The 21,668-nt window shown below is 38.6% G+C and overlaps 1 protein-coding gene across 6 annotated transcripts in view; it reads left to right on the top strand.

The window, feature by feature from the left end:
* The window catches only part of ABCC8 (ATP binding cassette subfamily C member 8), a 2,552,355-nt gene that overhangs the window by 1,991,552 nt on the left and 539,135 nt on the right, over nucleotides 1-21,668 (top strand). For all 6 annotated transcript variants that reach the window (XM_044082872.1, XM_044082868.1, XM_044082869.1 and 3 more), the window contains one exon: nucleotides 14,473-14,639. In XM_044082872.1, the coding sequence (XP_043938807.1) occupies nucleotides 14,473-14,639 (167 nt within the window). The remainder of the gene's footprint in view (nucleotides 1-14,472; nucleotides 14,640-21,668) is intronic.

Genomic DNA, 21,668 nt, shown 5'->3' with positions numbered 1-21,668 from the left:
GGTCATCGTGTAATTCATGAAGGTTTACTTTTAAGATATTTCTAAACAGAGATATTTGCAGGGAAAATCACACCAGTTTTAATAGAAAGGTTTACTGGTTTATGACCTGATTTAATGGCAAAGATGATACATATGGAGATGTGCAAGAAATTATCATATTTTGGGGACACAATCAAGAGTATCAAGGCCCCCCTAGTAGGATAACTATTTGTACAAGGGAGTTAGCACTTATAATGCTGAGGAAGCATTGGGCATGCTGACCATAGTGTAGGTCATCCAGTTTATTGATAGATAATTGAGGTCCACCAATAGAAATTATTAGGTTTAACAGGCATTTCAACTAAGGTGTAAAGCTAGCTGTCATGGTCAGAACTGGAAATATAGAGTGATTTATAGCTAGATATGAAACAATTAATCTTCTTTATTGAACATCTTGGATTTCAGATTTGATGTCCTGAGGAATCACTTATGAGAAAATGAAAGTAATGCTCCCAATAATTGCCAGTAGGACTGAAGATGTAATAGGTGCTAAAATCAGACATAGAGGGAGTGCTTACATTGCTTTGACATCATGGCTCTGTAATTGAACATTTACAGATGTGGTCAGGTTACAGAAGGGCCTCAAATGTGGGTTTTTTTGTTAAGATTCTTGGCACTGAGTAGAGCCACTGTAATGTGCTCTGAATTACTCTGTTCAGAATTTGAATGTCAAAATATTGGATGTGCCTAAAAAGGCACTACAGGGGCAGCAAAGGATTTAGCTAGAATCTGAAAACCATATTTAGGGACACAGGCTATCTCTGGCAAAACGAAATGGCTAGAAGTAATTTGTCTAAACTGATACACACACACACACACACACACACACACACTAGATCCCCATAGAATGCCATCACCCCAGTACCCTATTATTAAAGCCAACTATACACACACTAGATCCCCATAGAATGTCATCACCCCAGTACCCTATTATTAAAGCCAACTACCTTTTCTTCAAATCTCGGCATTATTCTCATTTCAGAGAAACTTAAGGGCTTGCATTCTACATCCTTGTGACACTTAGATGTATGTTGACTGACTATAGGACTCAGTACATGAAGACTGAAGTGGAATTTAATTTGGGCAAAGGTAGATTTGTTGTTGTGTGAGATAACTGCTGAAGTTTCTTAGTCTTTAGAATGGGAGGCATAGGCAGGTTCACTTAACAACCTCAGCTGTAGTTGGTGTATTGAAGATGCTCTGTGATGTTGGTGCATGTATGTTGGGTTCTGAAGTGAAAAGGTAGCCACCAAATTAAAGAAATACTTACATGTTTCCCACATTAAACCATTGTGAGTTAGTAATAAATGGTTTCTGTTCCCTGATGCAGTCACTGTACTGCTTCAAAGTACCCAGTGCTATCAGGCTGGCTATAGAAGAGAAAAGAGCTGAGCAAGATTCCACAATGACCAGTGCAGATTTGGGGTGTGAGGAAACAGTACAGCTTAATAACATCCTCTTGGTATAAGATAGAAAGGTATAGGGGATTGGTCTAGCAAATTGTGATGGTATGAGATGTGAATATTGTAGTATTCCTAAGTGAAATGTTTGAAAACGTGACAGGAATATATGGAACAATAATGTAATCAGTAGAAAGTGGCAAATTTATATCAAAGGTGGGGATAATGTTTTGTGGGACATATGCCCATTTTTGATGCATAAAGAGAAGGTAAGTTTGGGAAGTAAATAATGTAAGAGGAAGGTGAGAGGGTTAAGGTAGGTAGCTGGAGAAGAGAGATACGATTAACAGGGTGTGTGGTAACAAAATGAGGGAAGACAGTACAATATTAAAGGACACATCTGACAACCAAAGGGGAGACAATAGTATGGGGAGGATTATACAACCATCAGAGGAGGGAATTGACAGAAAAGAGAGGAGAACACCAGGATATGAGATACAGTGGGAGATTACACATCATTATGGATACCATAACTTCCAGGCCTTATACCAGATGGTGGAGACAGTGGACACCAAGGAAGGTTCTCCATCTAGCCAATTATGGCATCTAACTTCCTGTCAGTTATCCTCCACACACATACAATGTCTGCCAGTTGCCTGTGGGTAACAAAGTGTTGTCTTCTGTGGCACTGCTGTTGGTAGGTACATCAGTCCCAGCATCTATTGCAGGGCTACCTATACTAGGTGGTACTGGTACAGCAGGAAGTAATAGTGGCAGGCTGGTACCGAGATGTGCTGGGTACTTTTGGTGGAGGTGATTTCACTGCTGCTGCTGCTGCCACCTGTGGGGGGATGATAATGTCTTCCTGAGGCATAGGTACAGGCCGTGATGCTGGTGTTCTATATAAAAATAAAATAAATTGACAGAAAAAAAAAATAAAATAAATGTATGTAATAAAAGGGAAAGCAGCAAAGATAATGGGGAGGTGAGTGAAATACAAATTATGCGAAAAATAAAGAAGATGTGTACTTGTCATATGATTAAGTTACACCTAATATAGTTCACTTAACAAAAGATACACTTCCCAACTTAACAAGGCTGGTCAAATATACAAGTGAGAGGGGACCTGAACATACTGCCTTCAACATCTCAGCACCTGCATTCTGAAAGTCAAAGGATTAACATTATGAGCAACCTGAACAGACCAGCAGAGGTCAGTGGTGCAAGACATAATAATGGGATACTTGAGACAAATGTACTTATACAAAGATAAATGGTGCTCAGACATACATGTCCCTCATATGTTAAAGGTGACAGAAACAAGTATATTGGCAACAATTGTCCAGGACAAGATTGTTCACACATCCAGAAAAGCTGCTCATACATATTTACAATGCCCAATACTGCACTCAGTATAATGAGACAGACACTTCAGTGGGAAAATTATCACAAAAGAGAAGAGGAAGAAGATGAGATAAATACATTATCACAATGTGGGAGCAGAGCCTTAACATCTTCAGTCATTTATCGAGGTAAATGAGAGGATTTGTGCACAGTCCCACACTAATGACATCCAATGGTCATACTATTGGTTTGGAACTATTGAAGATATGACAGAAGTGGCAGTCGTTTATGAAAGGTATACTGTATTGAACTTAATATATACAATTTTAATATTAAAAGCTGCACATTCTGAAACAGGTATAATCACTCTGGTGGTCTCTTAGTCACTCCAGTCTCCTCATGTGCAGCTTCCTATTCATTGCTATCTCTCCATGGGAAATGGAGAGAAACAGAGAAGTATTTATTATCTGCGGATGATACGCAAGTTAAATTTGCAGCCAACATACAGTCTACCTATAGCATTGGGAGTGACTGCTGTTTCACTACACCCTCCCCCTAGCTGAGTAGGTCAAGATTGTGGCACCTCATGTCACTGTAATGGTGATGACACCATTCCATCAAACATGGGATGCCGGTGGCATGGGTGATGGTCAGGGCTAAACAATTACAGGATTCGTTTTATACCAAGGCCCTTGATAGCCCTGTTGCAGTAGCCATTGTCTGTAATTCTTATGGAGGAGGTAAAGAAAGATATTTGACTCCTCCACATCCACCCCTGTGCTATTAAAGGAGCACTATCCTCTTCTTTTTCAGTCTCCTTGAAGAATTACAGGGAAAATGACAGAATATTGGTGCCCAGAAAATTTCTTGTATGTACCAAATGCCATGATGGGCATAAACACGCACCTCATTTGCATGACAGATGGAGGGCTAGAATTATGCACATACTTGATTATTACAGCCCACAATGGATGACATGAAGCATGACAGTTCTGTATCTCAGTATAGGTTTAGAAATCAGTCTCTTCACCGATTCCATGCATATAATGTTGTTTGTGGAATTACAGATCACCTCCGGAGGCATGGCCTGGACTGTGCAGATGTGGTGCTGCCCACAGCAACCCAGGCATCTAAACAGCATAATAGAGACTTGAGCATGATGGTTAGCAGGTATTCTTATTGTGAAATTTGAGCAATTCAGAAACAATAATGAGTTGAGCCCTAATTAGTATAACCATTGTGTCCAGCCAAGTGAATCTGTATGCTGTAAGTGGTATGACAGGCAGAGATCCTCATTGCACTATGGAAGAATCAACAGAGCAGCCAGTTTCTGAAACTGCAATACCTGAAATACAGAGGAATTGTTCAAATAAACCTGATGTGCTGCTTATATAAGGTAAAACCTGCTTTTTCATGTTCATATTGACAAGCACATCTGCTTTTTACTACTATTGAACTTGCTGACATAGTAAGAAATCTGTTTATCAGTACTTGTAAGTGCATTGAGATGGAAAATGAAAGGGTAGAGTACTTGGGCTGAAGGATTGCTAAGCATAATGGGAGACACATCCATCAGCACATTCTCAAAGCACAATTTAGAACAGTTATGCTGAGCTACTGATACCACTTTCAGTAAATAAATCTGACTGTTGTATACATTACACGTGTCATTTGCAAAACCATTTTAACCCTAAGAAAAACTGTCATGCCACCTGAGTCAGTTGCAATTACTATATGGTTATTGTTTGGTAGGGAGCATTTGCTCAGTAAACTTATGCGCCTGACATTAATTACAGCATAGCTACATAGGTTGGTACTAGGCTATCGGCCCTAAGGCCTATACAAGCCTAGCCATAACAACTCCCTGGATATTTCTTCCCACAATATTTACTTTCCTGGACCCCTGTCTAGCAGGGTGACTGACGTGATCCCCGGCGTGAATTTCCTATCTCCCATCCAATCTTCAAGGTTCCTTTTGAAGAGCATCAAGGAGACGCTGTGCTTGACATGTACGGGCAGTCGATTCCAGAGTATGGGGAGTCTTTGGGTCAGGAACCTATTACTCCAGCATGTTTTGTTCATTGTATTGACAAGGTTTCGATCCCCGGAGCGTGTGGCTCTGAGGGATTGGGATTTCTTTAAGTGGAGCATGTCCAACAGCTCAGGGTTTGACATGGCCTTGTATGTTAAGCAGAGATCACCTCTGAGTAGACGATATGCCACAGAGTATAGCTGGAGTTTTTTAAACGGTCAGTATAGGGCATCTGCTTTAAGCCTGTGATTCTTTTAGTGAGGTATTTCTGCAGTCTTTTCGGCAGTTGCAGACGTCTTTTGAGGTACATACCAAATGGGGCATTGTACTCTATAATGGGTCTAATGAGGGATGAATACAGTGGGACAATGACCTCCTTTTTTCTGGATGAAAAGCCCTTAGTGATGAGGTGTGCCACATAGAAGGATTTGCTGACTGTTGTGGCAATGTGGTTATCGAAGGTGGGAACACTGTCCACCTGTATCCCCAAGTCTCTCATCACAATTTCAGTGTTTAGTGTACTGCCACCTATGTGGTAATTCATGGGTACATGTTTTATTTTCCAAAGTGGATAACTATACATTTCTTGTCATTAAGCTTGAGCCCATGGCTCTGGCACCCAGCATCTGTTTCTGTAAGGCCCTTTTGTAGAATATCTACATCATTTGGGGATTCAATAATGGCTCCCAGTTTGCAGTCATCTGCGAACTTTGTTAGCCAGAGTCCCTTAGTGTTGGTCTGTACTTCAGAGAAGTAGATGCCAAACAAGAACGGTCCCAGGACTGAACTCTGAGGTACTCCACTTGTCACTTGTCTGGAGCTGGATTTGGAGTTGGCTACTTTAACAGACTGGGTTCTGTCAGTAAGCCAGTTGTCAACCCATCGAGTGATGTAGGGATTTATGCCCAGCTTAGTAAGTTTATCTATGATTCCGGAGTGGGGGATGGTGTCAAAGGCTTTGGCAAGGTCCAGATAGGCTGTGTGGACCACCTTACCCTCGTCCATACCACTGGAGACTGATTTGAAGAAGTCAGTCAGGTTCAGGTGACAAGATCGGCCCTTCATGAACCCAAACTGGGTGTGGTCCAGTGTTTGAAGGTTGCCAATGTCTTTGTTTATAAGTTCCATGATAATGAGTTTTATGCCCTTGCAGATCAGGCTTGTCAGACTGATGGGACGGTAATTCCCGGGATCCAAGTTGGATCCCCCCTTGTGGAGTGGGATAACTGTAGCTGTGCACCACTCAGTGGGCATGAAGCCTGAGGTGAGGCTATGATTAAACATGACACTTAGGTGAGGTGCCAGTTCATTTTGAAGTTCATGTAGTACACAGCCTGGGATGTCATCTGGTCCCATGGAAGCTGTATTCTTAGATTTGGAGAGTGCGGTTTCTACCTGTGTGGTTGTGATTACCGGAATTTGGCAATCTTTTGGTATTGAGATGGGCCCTTTAGGTGGTGAGAGGAGGGTGAAGTTTGCACTAAATCGATCTGCCAGGATATTGGCAATATCCTTGGGATCAGTATATTTAATGCCATTCTGTTGTAGCTCAGAGCATATCTGAGCATTGCCATTTAGATTCTTGACATATCTATAGAATGCCTTGTGGTTGTCTTTGGAATTTTTGCCAATTTTATTTTTGTAACTAGCTTTGGAGGATTTTATGAGGGATTTCAGCTTCTTACTGAGGCTGGTAGGGGAACTTTTTGCATCCTGGGATTTTCTTCTTTTTTGCAACAGTTTCTTTCTTCTGTTGTATACTTTGTTTATGGCAGGGGACCACCAGATTTGGCTTCCTTTTTTTGGAGGATAGCATCTTGGTTCTATTTGGGATGGCACGATTCATGCATGAGTGGATGTGCTCATACAATGCCATAGTGTAGGATTCAGCAGTCGAACTTTCAGCTCCCATCTGCATAGGTGTCATGACGTTTGTCACTTCTGACTTGAGTAGCATGAAGTTGGCTTTATAGAATTTTTTACGGAGGTTTCCTTACTGGGGGGTGGGGGTGGGATGCGGATGTCAAGGATGATTTGTTTATGGTCAGACCTGACCAATGAGGGGGTGACCACTGGTGTGGAGCATCTATCTCCCATGTTGGTAGTGACCAGGTCTAGGATATGGAAGCCCCTGGTGGGACCATGGATTAGTTGATCCAGGGCGTTGGAATTTATGAATTCCAAGAACCGTTGGGAAAAGGTGTTGGTACCCGAGTAGTTTTCCCAGTTAATTGCAGGGTAGTTGAAATCACCCAGTATTAGGGTGTCTGGTTGTATCTTAATATTGTCCAGTATGTTTAGAAAGGTGTAGTGAGAATCTTGGGGCATGGTGGGGGATCTGTAGCAAGCTACAATTTGGATTTCAGTCTTACCTAGTGTTTGTTGCCCCTGGAGAATTTCAGATGCATTGTGCTGGGCAACTAGCCTGGAGGTGTGAATATCCTTGGTGAATATGGACACTCCTCCACCTTTAGTGTTTCGGTCTTTATTTGGTGGCTGAAAAGTGTGGTAAGAGTTGTAGCCTGGTATTGCAGGGGTGCTCTCTGGAGCCTTGAACCAGGTCTCAGTTACTGCACAGATATCGATGTTCTCCATTTTTAGGAGTGCTTCGAGAGAGTGCATTTTGAGGTTTAGACTTCTAGCATTGAGTAGCATTACCTTCAGATTTTGCATGTTTGTATCTCTTACGTTGGTGGTTTTGTCCTTTGAACCTTGCCTAAAAAAGGCTTATAGGGGTGGTGAGAGCTTTAGCCAGTAACCTGAATCCCTAGGGTGATAGGTGCAGACCATCTCTGACAAAGCATCATGGTCTATCGATCATGTCGTTCCAGGCAGACAGATACTGGATCCCCTTTGAATGACACCAGAAGCTTAGCCAATTGTTGAAGTCAATCATTTTGTCCTTATACTGTGATATCATTCTGGGCGAAGGCAGGATGCTACTCAGGGCTACGGTCATACCTGCCGGGGCCACATGATCCAAGAGCTCTTCCATGTCTCTTTTCATGTAGTCCAGAGAGGTACGTCTCAAGTCATTCACTCCAACATGGACAATGACAGAGTCGTATTTGTACTTGTGGAGTGACTTGAGTGCATGCGTTATGTGGTGGATCCTGGCACCCGACAGGCAGGTGACTGTAATTTTCTCCTTGTTCAGCCTGGTGAGTAGGATATCAATGTGCCTGACTATAGAGTCACCTATGACTACAATGTTGGGTACATTGTCTTGGCTTAGGGGCTGTTGTTGAGTGGCACACTGGTGTTGTGAGCGATGTGTCACTGGTTGTGACTGGTGTTTGTTTGTGTTTCAGCTTCGGAGGTCCTTGTTGCTTAGGCAGGTTAATGTTAAGGACCTCCGCATACGTGGGTTTAGTGTTGCTATGTGTGGGTGTTGATGGTGTGGGTTTTGAAGGGCTAGGTGTTGCTTGAGGTGTAGTGCAGGTGTTATTCTTTTCCTCTTGACTGTCTAGCACAATCTTGGCTGGAGAGAGCTTTGCTTCCAGTTTGGTTATGTAAGTGCATCTCTTGCAGGTTGTAGTGTTGGGTGGTAGGAGGAGAGGGTTGTCTGTGTACATGAGGCAGTTGCTGCATTGCCCCAGTATGCCCAGATTCACCAGGTGGACAGGAGAAATCACCAGAAGCTGACCTTTGGACATGCCTGTTTAGGTGCTTTTTTGTAAAGTACAAGAGCTGTTTTCTCTTACCTTTGCAAGGTACTTTGCAATTATAGGCTGTTTAGTGCCTACGATTAATTTCTCCTTATTAACAAGGAGAGTTGAGTGCTTGTATCAGTTTAAGGCTTCTTAGTGCTTTCCAGCAGATTCTAGAGCAAGTGCTAGTTACAGGGGTTCATATTTTAGTGCTACTACTGAGAAACTAGCAAGTTCTAAGGGAGAATTTGAAGAGCAGACTTTCTGGCACCTGGAATAGTTTAACCATAGCCCAGCGGTGCTGCACGATGAGAAAAATGCGCAAACGTGCATTTTTATGCCAGAAAGTTGAAAGAGAGAGAAATCAGCCCAAAATGGCTAAAATTACAATTTCAGAGCTGGAAACCACTCCTCAGTGTCAGACAGGCAGTACAATGCTCACCACTCCCACTGGTAAGCAGTAGGACTTCCCTCTACCACAGCAAGGTCTGGATAGCTCTCAACACAGAAAATAAAGTCCTGAAACCAGCAAAGCCTGGGATCTGGACTATACTAGCTAGGAAAGGCGAGAAACGAGCAAACAAGATTTTTTTTTTTGTTTGGTTAAAACAGGCTAAACAATGCAATAATACACTAAATAAACACAGAAAAGGCTAACACACTTGAGTTTGTAGCCCTAAACAGTCAATCCAATTAAAACTCTATAAAATTAGCAATTTCAAACTTTTTAAATGAAGCAAGGCAAGTGCACAACTGAAAAATTATTTAAGAGACTAATACAGTAGAATAAGTAGCTAGTCTGCATATACAGAAAAGTCTATATATACAGAAAAGCAGCTAAAACACACTAAAACAATTCAGATGTAGTGCAACCTAGAGCACTTGAGTTGAAGCAATATTAAGGCAAATACAGTTTTAATAAATGCAGTAAAATATACTCTGTATTTCCAAAATGTTTGAGAAACACAGTCAGAGCACAAGGATATTCAGACATTTTTTTTTTTTAGAAGGAGGAGCAGAAGGAAATTCTCTCTGTATTAGGTAGAATGAGCTAATGACACCAGACTGGGAGGAGTTTCCAAGATCAGTTTTAGAGTAGGGGTGGGCAACTGCAAGGCCAGCAGGTATAAAGATAAAATGCCAATACGAAGGGTGGGTGGGAGAAAACACTACAGAAATGTTTATCACAAGTGAGCCAATAGCTATGAAATATAATGTAAGTATACAGTATACAATAAAATTGCTATACATATCTAAAATAAGCAATAACTACTACAAATAAGCAAAAAAAAAAAAAACAGGCTACTTGTTGCTATATATAACAGATCAGCTACTCCTCCTCAGACAGCACTGTGTGTAATGGCTGAAACACTCAAGTTAACTTCTTAGCAGGAAGGTGAAACCTGAAACAACTTTAAAAAATGTTCAAAAGACCAATGAGGTGCTTTCTCCAAGCCTTATCCCTGGCAACCCAACTAGACAATGACCATAACCACTAAACTCTCACTAAAGTGGGGTATGGTCTTTGCTATGATATATAACTGTCAGGCACACAAACAGCATGCTATATGGCTGGGGAATAGACTGTTGTTATAAGGACATTGCAGGCTCACACAAAAAAAGACTACTAATTTCACTGTTTGCATACCTACAGATCAAAAAAAAAAAAAAAAGAACAGGGGAAGCAGAAGCACTCTGTGGACCCTGTTGAGAAATCCAGCTGTGAATCGAAGTTCTCGGATGCAGATAATGAAGTGCTACTGCAGGCCATCTGTCTTAATAGCTGGCAGCACTGTAGGCTGCATTCACCTGAGTAAGCCTACCAGACTGTGCCCGCAAAGGTATGGTGGGGGATATCACTGTGAATGGTGGCGACAACCACTGTTATGAGATGATGCATTGCAGGGCTACCGATATCACATGAGCTGGCTAACAACAAACTTTATCCCTCTCACAGGAAGGTAGGACAATGGATGGGGACCATCAATTGAACCACTTCTCACAAACTAAAAGGAACTCCTAGCCACTCTCTGAGCCAGTGACATCTCCACACAGTCCCACAGTGTGATGCTGAATGCTAGGGCAGAGCTGGACTTGTAACCGAGACAATCTACTGAGGATGCTTCAGTTATGTAGACCTATTTTTGTGTTAGAATACCTGAAAGTCTTCTGTACCCTTTAGTCATTGTCCACATTATTACAGCTGTCTGATCTATGGTAGGTTGATACTTCAGGATTTCTCCCTGTATAGCCATAGGCATAAAGTATGCAATTAACTTATTTATTGGTATCATGTTAATACTTGTAAATCTCAGTTTCATTTGTACTTGCAGTGCTGGGTGATACGTACACAGGATATTGTGCTTTAGTGTACACACAGGTGATTCTTTATCCAGCTCCAACACTGTGGAGCTGCACAGGTTGATGATCGAGAATGTGTGGCCTCTGATAAACGATAGCAGGGATGAGTTGGAACAATCAGGGAGTACAGAGTGTGTACTAAACACAGGGAATGTGGCTACTGCCTCCCCTGGACAGGCCAGGGACACATGCTTTACTCCTATGGATACCTAAGATACCCACATTTCACAGTGAGAACAGGGATAGAGCAATCCAAACTGATGGTGGGTATTAGTGCTCACTGGAGACATGTTTATTGTTCTCCATCTGAGGTTAGTGTGTCACTGGCTGATATACAGCACATGTGCAGGGCTAACATGGAGGCAGGGGCTAATACAACCACAGCCATGGCAAAGTTAGTGAGAGTGATGCAAGAGGAGCATGATGACCTATTAGAGTTTGCTTGGTTTCGGTCATATCCTGTAAGGTGATATGTCCTCTAAGGCCTGCCTACCAAGGTTGTAAGGCCTTCCAGAAAGCCAGTCCACTGCTACATCTACAAATGATAGCCATTATGGCTGTAGATGACCAAGATCCTATTGCCACAGTGCTAGGACTTCCATGTGAACACGTGTTATGTTGGTCCAATGGCAGTTATGACAGTGGCACATATTGTAGCAGACGTAACTAGCAGTCATGGAGCACATCATCTAGCGAAAGCTGTGGTACATCCAATGCAACTCCTGGTAGATACAGGTGCCATAGTTGGGGATGACATAGGTTGCTGATACCTCTGCCATGCAGGCCCTGGACCTGTTCTTTGCATCAAGCTATTATGCTGTAACTACTGCTGAGGCTGTGGCTTAGCAGAACCAGAGGAATATTATCACTACAGCCCTTAGTATATCACACAGCTTCCACTAATACTGGCTCTTTACCAAGCGTTCTACTTTAATTGCCCCCTCCCTCAAGACACTGACATAACACACAGTGGCACATTTTGCTTTCATAATCCTCAGCCCTCACACATTTCCCTGTTTGTGCAAATGATGATAACCGTGCTCTGCCCTATGTACATTGTTATTTCGGTTGCCTATGTCTGATGCTCAGCATGGCCATCTTATGCATGAGTATACACAGCCTGTGTTTTGCATACACATTTTTTATAGTAATGTATTTGTTGTACACTTGTGTATGACATTGTGAAGCTATATGCAAGCCACTGCCTCTTTGGTAGTGCCACAGCATACTGTTCCCACCTCTGTGTGGCATGATTATCCCCTGCTGCTGGCTCCTTATCTGACTCAGTCTCCACTGCCTGGTGTGCCTGGAACTGCTGCTTCTACAAGTGCCTACCCTTCTGTAACTGCTTTTCAAGTATGATACTGTGTAACGTTGCACACATCAACACTATTTTTGCACACTTGACTGGGTCAAATTGCAGGGCACCAGTGAATGTATTCAGACAGAGGAACCCTGCTGTTAACATGCAAAGCATTTGTTCAATAGCATTCATTTTTTTGAGAGTGGTCATTGTTGCACCCCTCGTCTGTTTGATTCTGTGGATTTCATATGAGTGTATTAAGCTAGGGTTCAGTGGCATATTCATCATCACCAATAAGATGCCTCTGAGTGAAGTCAGTCCTAGCAAAACATTGGGACATGTCACAGGTGTACCATATGTGTTTGTCATGAAAACATCCTGTGTGGCCTACATAAATACATATTTAGATGATACCTTGTGCATTGCCATCCACCTGGAAGTTGATGGAATGATAGCCTTTTTGGCACATGTACCTCCTTCCCAGTTCATCAAATAGGGCCTTTATTTCAATGTGTGTATTGTTTATGGCCCCAGTATTTTAGGGAAACAGGCTATATCATAGAAATTCTGCACAGTGTTGGCTCTCTTCTCTTGGGAACATGGGGAAACAGAAATGCTCCTCCATATACTAAAGTATGGCACTGAGAAACTGATGGAGTATTCTTGAGGCAGATGTTGGAGATTCCCCCACTGAGTCCTCAGCAGGTTTTTGAAAGGTCTTTGTAACATAACATACATAAAGCCCCACATACTTAGTATCCACTGAGATAAGCACTCCATGACTCCCACCCAATTGCTGATAAGGCCAACACATGTCCAGAATTTTTTAAATAGTGTCTGTATCTATATGGTACTGGTCCACATTGTTGGTATCATGGAGTCCATGAAACATTAAGCAGAGTCAGAAGATCCACCATATATGAGGGCAACATAAGAGGGCAATGTACGACTTAACACAACACTCACATATGAGGGCAATGTACAACATAACACAACACTAACATATGAATGCAATGTACAGCATAACACAGCACTCACATATGAGGGCAATGTACAACGTACCACTAGGCAGGGCAGCAGAAGCAATAAGAGCCTCTCACATATACACATTTACTATTGTGGCAGCAGCAGCTAACATTTTTTAGTGATTCCCTTAATCTGAACGTGAACAGTGGGACAAGTTCAAACCTTCTGTGGGTGTAGCCCCATTTCACATCATTTATACTGTTATCCTGTTTTACCTCATCAGCATACACAGAAAGGCTAATTTTAATAATGTTGCTCATTACCATGTCTTTATACTGCCATTGGCATATGCCATAGTGACAGTTACGCTTGACCTGTCCACCTCATAACACTTTTGTGTCTGAATCACACATACCCTACGTGTGGCTGCTGATCTCACAAATTCACTTAGCATGATGCAGGAAAGTTTTTTTTTTTATTCCAGCCACCATTAGTTGTCTTCTAATGTCATCATTTTTGGACTTAAAAAAAACATTTTTGTCATTGTTTCTTTTTTTCATGAAGAATTCATTATTTAAGTGAAAAAAGAGCTAACTGGTTGGTATTGGTTTTGGAGAATTATTTGCAGGAGTTTTCTGTTATTCTAATTTGAGTCTGGCTTCTTATCTGTTTATTTCAGCTTTTCATTTGGTAACCCTAAAATGAGTTGCCAAGACGGGAGTTCCTCTTCCTTTTTTACCATAATTTGTCTTTCAAAAGCACTATAACACTTTTTACCACAGTCCCAAAACTAACTGAAATCTCAGGATAGAAGTATCTTTTTTTAGTAAGCATCTATGTCAAACTGAAGCTCAAGGACTTCTGGCATACTAGACCCTCTTAAATCACCTCCCTAATAAGAGGAGATTTTCCTTTGGTAACTTTGTTAAAATTTATTCTAAATGTATATGCTTTACAGATGTAAATATTTTGCAACACTTGCTGACACATTTGTTTGCAGACTCTGCGTATGCTTTTCCAATAATAATTTTAATAGTCTAAATTTAGTCAAAGGGCTATTTACGTATTCTTATGCTTTAATTATTTACCATCTTAGCTCAGTGGTACATACAATTTTTCTTTTTTTTCTTTTTTGAGTCATGTATCATTTGTATTATGTATTATGTCATCAGAATCTACAGTAATTTATCTTTAGCCTTGGTTATTTTTGGAAGAGGTGTACTGGTCCAGCCCTATTATCAGGTTAGCAAATAGATAAAGAAACAAACATAAATAAATACATTCTTATGTTTAGAATAGCAGTATACTTGGATTTAAATTTAGGGCAGGTTTTTGCAATGCAATTCACATTATGCTCTTCACTTTCTTTTAATTTAGGAGTGCGGCTTTAACCATTCATCCTACTCTATGGTGTTCAGTATTTTGTGTTCCCTGGGAATTCTCTTCTGCCTGGCTACATCAATTGCTGTGGAGTGGACTGGCCTTAGGGTGGCAAAAAAGCTACATCAGAATTTGCTCAACAGGATCATATTGGCGCCAATGAGGTATTTGTTACTGATTGGATAGCACTGTGTTTCATCCGTATAGAACCAGCACGTGTGATACTGTCATTTGTATATTATCATAAGCTCAAGTAGAAAGATCCGCTAGAGCAACAGCTGTTTATGCCTGTCTTTTACTCGAAAAAAATCCCCCAGATTATCTCCAGCAAACTAGTAGGAACATTAGAACATAACACTTGGCAGTCACTTGCCTTACCAAAAGAAAAGCCACTGATCTTTCCTTTGATGATGAAATTGGGAGAGAAGTGGTCTCCTCAGCCAAACACTACTTTCACTAAGGGATTGAAAACTAACATTTCCATTGCACATGCTGCTAGTTATGGAAAACATATTTTGTTTTTTGGGGGAGGTGCATGCTTGTGTGTGTGTGTGTGTGTGTGTGTGTGTGTGTGTGTGTGTGTGTGTGTGTGTGTGTGTGTGTGTGTGTGTGTGTGTGTGTGTGTGTGCTTGCGTGTGTGTGTGTGTGTGTGTTTCACCCATACAATACCGTGTGGTTCATTTTGAAAGAAATCTCCCAGTATGGTTCCTTTGATCAGTTATGTTCACGAACTGAACTTCACTGAATCTCAGTTAGCAAAATGGTATAGTTACCCAGCAAACATTAAAAAGTAATGAAAGCCCCTTAAATGTAATACTAAGACGACTTAGACTGGAAAACTTACAATTTATTAAGAATAATTTCATTCTTTAAAAATGAATCATTGTAATCATAATCATACGTTTTTAATCATAGTTATAGTCATAAGTACTTACTAGGCAAGTGGTCCAGGAAAACATTGAGAAGCCTAGTCCAGCTTCCCCAGAGCACTGTTTTGGTAAAGGACATGATTAGAGTCATGCCATATGCAAGTGTAGACTGTAAGAATCAAACCCTGGACTATAGGAAGCAGCTTGTTAACAGTGCATAGCTTTAATCCTTTTTACCAAATCCCATTAATACTCTGATGTAGCTAACAGATTAGTTCTAGTAATTGTTTTTTAGAACAGTACTAGGTAAATACACAGTTTTACTGAAAAAATGCCAAAAGCCGAACTTCGGAACTCTCCGGTTTATTTAAACATTATAAATAAAACCCGTTTTTCGTCCCACCTGAATGTGGGGCTTCTTCCGAAACAAACAGTTTAAAATTTCTAAGACTTCTATTTATACATCCTTGTTTATTTAGCGCCAAAAATTTGAATACCATTGTGTTGTAATTTAAAGGAACATGCCTTTCCAACAATACTTTTCTTAATTAAAAGACTAAACTCATACATCCACATATTACTTTCAACATACATTATAAAACATCCAATACATTTATTATGATTGATAATGCAGCTTTTCTTTGAAATACTCCTCTTCATTATGCTGTTTATTAACTATGAAATACGATTTGATGCATAAAAAATATGAAAAATAAAAAATATGAAAAATGAAAAATTTTAAATATTTTGATACCATTATACAATTTTACTGATATGAAAATTCATCATTAAGTGTTCCTAAATCGCATATAGAAGCACTTAAGTTGCGTCTAATTCATTCTTGTGACCACTATAATACATACTTCCTAATTTTCTCTCTGTTCTTTCTGATTATATTTTTATACTCACATTAAATTTTTATTGAATCTATTTATACCTACTGAAACATTATATCGATAATTATTTTAAAAGCATGTATATAGATATATATATATATATATATATTTAAAAAACTTCCTGAAATATGTATCTAGCCAGAACATATTAAAACTAGTGTTTTTTGGAAAAACATTTTAATAAAAACCTTTTTATATATATATATATATATATATATATATATATATATATATATATAAATATAATCAGAAAGAACAGAGAGAAAATTAGGAAGTATGTATTATAGTGGTCACATGAATGAATTAGATGCATCTTAAGTGCTTCTATATGCGATTTAGGAACACTTAATGATGAATTTTCATATCAGTAAAATTTTATAATGGTATCAAAATATTTTAAATTTTTCATTTTTCATATTTTTTATTTTTCATATTTTTTATGCATCGAATCATATTTCATAGTTAATAAACGGCATAAAGAAGAGGAGTATTTCAAAGAAAAGCTGCATTATCAATCAGAATAAATGTATTGGATGTTTTATAATGTATGTTGAAAGTAATATGTGGATGTATGAGTTTAAAAACAGTATGGGAACAAGTCTTTGAATTAAGAAAAAAATTGCTGGAAAGGCATGTCCCTTTAAATTACAACACAATGGTATTCAAATTTTTGGCGCTAAATAAACAAGGATGTATAAATAGAAGTCTTAGAAATTTTAAACTGTTTGTTTCTGAAGAAGTCCCACATTCAGGTGGGACGAAAAACGGGTTTTATTTATAACGTTTAAATAAACCGGAGAGTTCCGAAGTTCGGCCTTTGGCATTTTTTCAGTAGTTTGGTGGTTATTGTGGTTCATTGGCAAGTAGTTTGCATGCCATGGCAGATACTTCGTTGAATGATACACCGGCAATATTTAAGGACACTAATAGAGACTCGGAAGAAAGAAATAAACTCACGCAACTCATCAAATTGCTTTCTCAAAAAATCGAAGCAATCAATGTCAGATTGGATAATGCAGCTTCACCATATTCGATGCAGCAGGACCGAATGGTCATGACCAATGTAGTTTCAACAAGTAAGGAATCAGAGGATACACCTAACTCACAGTCGGTACAGAATTCTCAGCAAGACCGAATCAATGCAGCCAATGGATTAGAACTGGGGCAAGGTTTGAGAACTGGAATGCTAACACAAGCGATACAAGGACAAGTATCACACACAGGTACTGTGCATAATGTAACGGTTCCAAATGTGATTCAGTTATCTGGTTCAAAAGCTGGTTGTTCAAATTCATCTGCCCAACTAAAAGGGGCTTCAAACACTAATAGTATCGGTGGTCCTTCAAATGTAATGCTGCCAGGTACAAGTGGTCAGATACAGACCAACAATTTGGCAGCTCCAAGAGAAGTGTCCCAAGTCTCTATCATCAAAGACTGGCTAATCACACCGATAGGTTTAAATAGACATAACAACGCAAATTTTAAAGAATCAGAAAATAATGGACAGAATATATCTTTATCAAATTTATTGAATGACTTAGATGCATTTATGTTGAAATATAAAAAGTTAAATTTAGAAATTGAATATTTCCAGGAATGCCTCAGAATGGAAATTGTACCGAAGGGTTTAAGGCAATGGAGATACCCTATGGGCCTGGTGGCAGAATCTGAGTTCCATCAGGATCTTATTAAAATGTTTAACCAGCATGGTTTGCAGTTAATGCAAACGATGATAAAACATTATACCATGATGGCCAAAGAAATGGGGGAGAAAAAAGAGAAAGTAGATGTCTCCATTAAGCAGCATACTGAATTCGTTAGATATAAATATGAGTATGCACGAGTATTTCAAAGTATTGAACAACATATGGAGAAAATGAGACAAATTAAAATCAAAAAATTGGAAAGAGATCACATACAATATACTAAAAATACAGCGTATCCCCCACCTCCACCTTCACAAACAAGGCTTAATAATCCATATAGTTCATTAGATCATAATGGTCAAAACAACATGGGTAACAATGATATAGGTATGAATATGGCACAAGCATCGACTTCCCCACAGCAATTCGGCAATGAAGGAATGGACAGTGAGCAGTTGAGACGAAGTGAAAGGATAAGGGAACGTAACAACAATGACACGGAAACTACCAATAATAATGGGGGAAGGTCTGCTATAAGTTTGCAGAATAATCAGGGTTTTCAGAAGAGGAACCAAAGGAAACAATGGAACAGAAAGAAAAATCGAAACAACAGGAGATGAACATAGACATTAACGAAAATAAGCTTCCCAAACTTATTACAAACAAAAAAGGTGACTTCACAATATACAATTATTCATACTTCTTTGTCTCAGAACAATTGGTAGACATTCTTTCAAAAGGACTGACTTTTGTTCCATCTTGTAGAATAAATTTAGCAGAGGCCATATGTGACTTTAAACTTTTTGTACGGAAATTGAATTTGAAATATCTATTAGGGAACCAACCAATGAACAACATTGAGTTTAAAGTGGCAAGTAGTTATAATCCACCATTGCATAATGCACTTTGTACTTTTGAAAAATTTTGTGAGTTGGACCTAAGAAAATTAAGTAAAAATAAGCCTAACTTCATTCACAATTTAAATCAAGAAGAGAGGTCAGACCTTGATTGCTTTTGTCTGCCAATATTAGGATTATGAATCCAGATAAAGGGGGAGGTCTGTTTTTTATGGATATGATAGATTATGAGAACCATATTAAGAAGATATTAGAGGAAGAGACGTATCATCTAGCTTCATTGAATGAATACAACAAAGCTAATCAATTCATTAAGAGTTTTCTTAATGAGCTCTTCATTGAAGCTAGAATAGATTTACACACATTTAATTATTTATTGACATTGGCCCCTAAAGTACCATACATGTTCGGAGTGCCTAAAATCCATAAAAATCTTGAAAATCCCCCCCTTAGACCAATAGTGAATGGAAGGAATTCGTCAACGTATGCATGTGCCAAATTCGTGGATTCGATATTGAAAAAATATGTATCAGATGAACAATGGATTTTAAAGGACTCCTGGGCATTTTTGAGTAGTGTGAACAATCTCTCTTTCAATGAATATTTTAATTTTTTGACAGTAGATGTAAGAGAGTTATACACCTGTATTCCTCAACAACAGGGAATAGAATGGGTGATAGCAAGGATGCAACAGAAAAATGCTCCTGTAGCTGAATTGTCCTTAGCACAAGAAATTTTAGATATTATTATATCTTATAATTTCATATTTTTTGACAAGCAGTTTTACATACAGAAAAAAAGGAGTGGCAATGGGCTCGCCGTGTGGCTCCAGTTACGCAAATCTAGTTTTGTCTTATTGGGAAACTACGTACATTTTTACCAATGACAATTTTAAAAATGTAACTAGATATTATGGTAGATTTATAGATGACATTTTTATGGTCATAGAGGGGTCAGCAAAAACAGCCACTTAATTGGTAGCCATGATGAAAAACACAACAGATTTTCTGAGATTCACCCACACTTTCGAGACTACATCTACAGTCTTTTTAGATCTAAATTTAACAAAAAATGTATTAGATAAGCGATACGAAGCTGCATTACATAGGAAACCAACATATTCCAATAAATTCTTGTATTTTACAAGCGCCCATCCATTACACCAAAATCGATCAGTGTTAAAAGGTCAATTGGTAAGGGCAGCAAGAATGATTACTATAAATGAGAAATTCAAAGAGGAATGTTTGGTTTTAAAGCAGATGTTTTTGAATAGGGCTTATCCACTTACAATGATAGAGGAACTCATACAAGAAGTAACATCAAAAAGAATGATTGGTGTTTATGAACCAATCCTGAGGTCACAATCAGATATGCACATAAATCAAGATAGTGTCAGGCTTTGTCCGGCAACAAACATTGATATAAATCACAATTCACTAAATGATTTTAAATTGGCATGTATTATGAGTTTTTCTTCGGATTATGTCCAAATCAAGGAAATCATAATCAAGAATTGGTCATTGCTGAATGAAGATGTAGCGTTAGGTTCAAAATTTAATTTTATGCCTAAAATTGTTTGGAGGAAAGGCATTAGTTTTAAGATGATGTTCCAAAGGCAGAAAACTATCATACAGAGAAATGTAGGCATGGCAAAATGTGGCTCGTGCCCTTATTGCTACATTATAGATGTAGGGAGTAAAGTGGAAATAAATAGTTTTCAGATTAAATTAAAAGGGAAATATAATTGTAACACCTGGGGGGAGGGGTAGTATATTGGGGCAAAATGCCAGGCGTATCCTTCCTTCTATATAGGAAAAACAGAGCGGAGGCTTAGGGACAGAATATCTGAACATTTAAGAAGTATAGTTCAGAAAAAGGAGGACAATGCTTTAGCGAGACACACATTGGCCCATCCTGACCATAGGTTTAAATTTAAAATCATCCACCAGATCTCACAAGATGAGAGAGGTGGACCCTATGGGTTAATTTTAGAAAAAACAGAACTATATTGGCAAATTAGATTAAATGCACATACTCATCCTGGCCTAAATGATAAATGTTCTATTATGTGTCTTTTAAAACTCAAATGTTTATTGCTGAATCCGTTATCGCCTGATGAACATCATATTTGTGAAAAAGTAAATATGTAAACATTCTTAAAAACATATTGGCATATATAAAAAGGTTTTTATTAAAATGTTTTTCCAAAAAAACACTAGTTTTAATATGTTCTGGATAGATACATATTGCAGGAAGTTTTTTAAATATATATATATATATATACATGCTTTTAAAATAATTATCAATATAATGTTTCAGTAGGTATAAATAGATTCAATAAAAATTTAATGTGAGTATAAAAATATAATCAGAAAGAACAGAGAGAAAATTAAGAAGTTTGGATTATAGTGGTCACATGAATGAATTAGACGCATCTTAAGTGCTTCCATATGCGATTTAGGAACACTTAATGATGAATTTTCATATCAGTAAAATTTTATAATGGTATCAAAATATTTAAAATTTTTCATATTTGTTATTTTTCATATTTTTTATGCATCGAATCATATTTCATAGTTAATAAACGGCATAAAGAAGAGGAGTATTTCAAAGAAAAGCTGCATTATCAATCATAATAAATGTATTGGATGTTTTATAATGTATGTTGAAAGTAATATGTGGATGTATGAGTTTAAAAACAGTATGGGAACAAGTCTTTGAATTAAGAAAAGTATTGTTGGAAAGGCATGTCCCTTTAAATTACAACACAATGGTATTCAAATTTTTGGCGCTAAATAAACAAGGATGTATAAATAGAAGTCTTAGAAATTTTAAACTGTTTGTTTCTGAAGAAGTCCCACATTCAGGTGGGACGAAAAACGGGTTTTATTTATAACATTTAAATAAGCCAGAGAGTTCCGAAGT

Source organism: Protopterus annectens, chromosome 9.part0, assembly GCF_019279795.1.
Source record: "Protopterus annectens isolate FY-2018-M chromosome 9.part0, PAN1.0, whole genome shotgun sequence".
In the NCBI taxonomy this organism is placed as follows: Eukaryota; Metazoa; Chordata; order Ceratodontiformes; family Protopteridae; genus Protopterus; species Protopterus annectens.
This window is presented reverse-complemented; position numbering and strand designations above follow the sequence as displayed.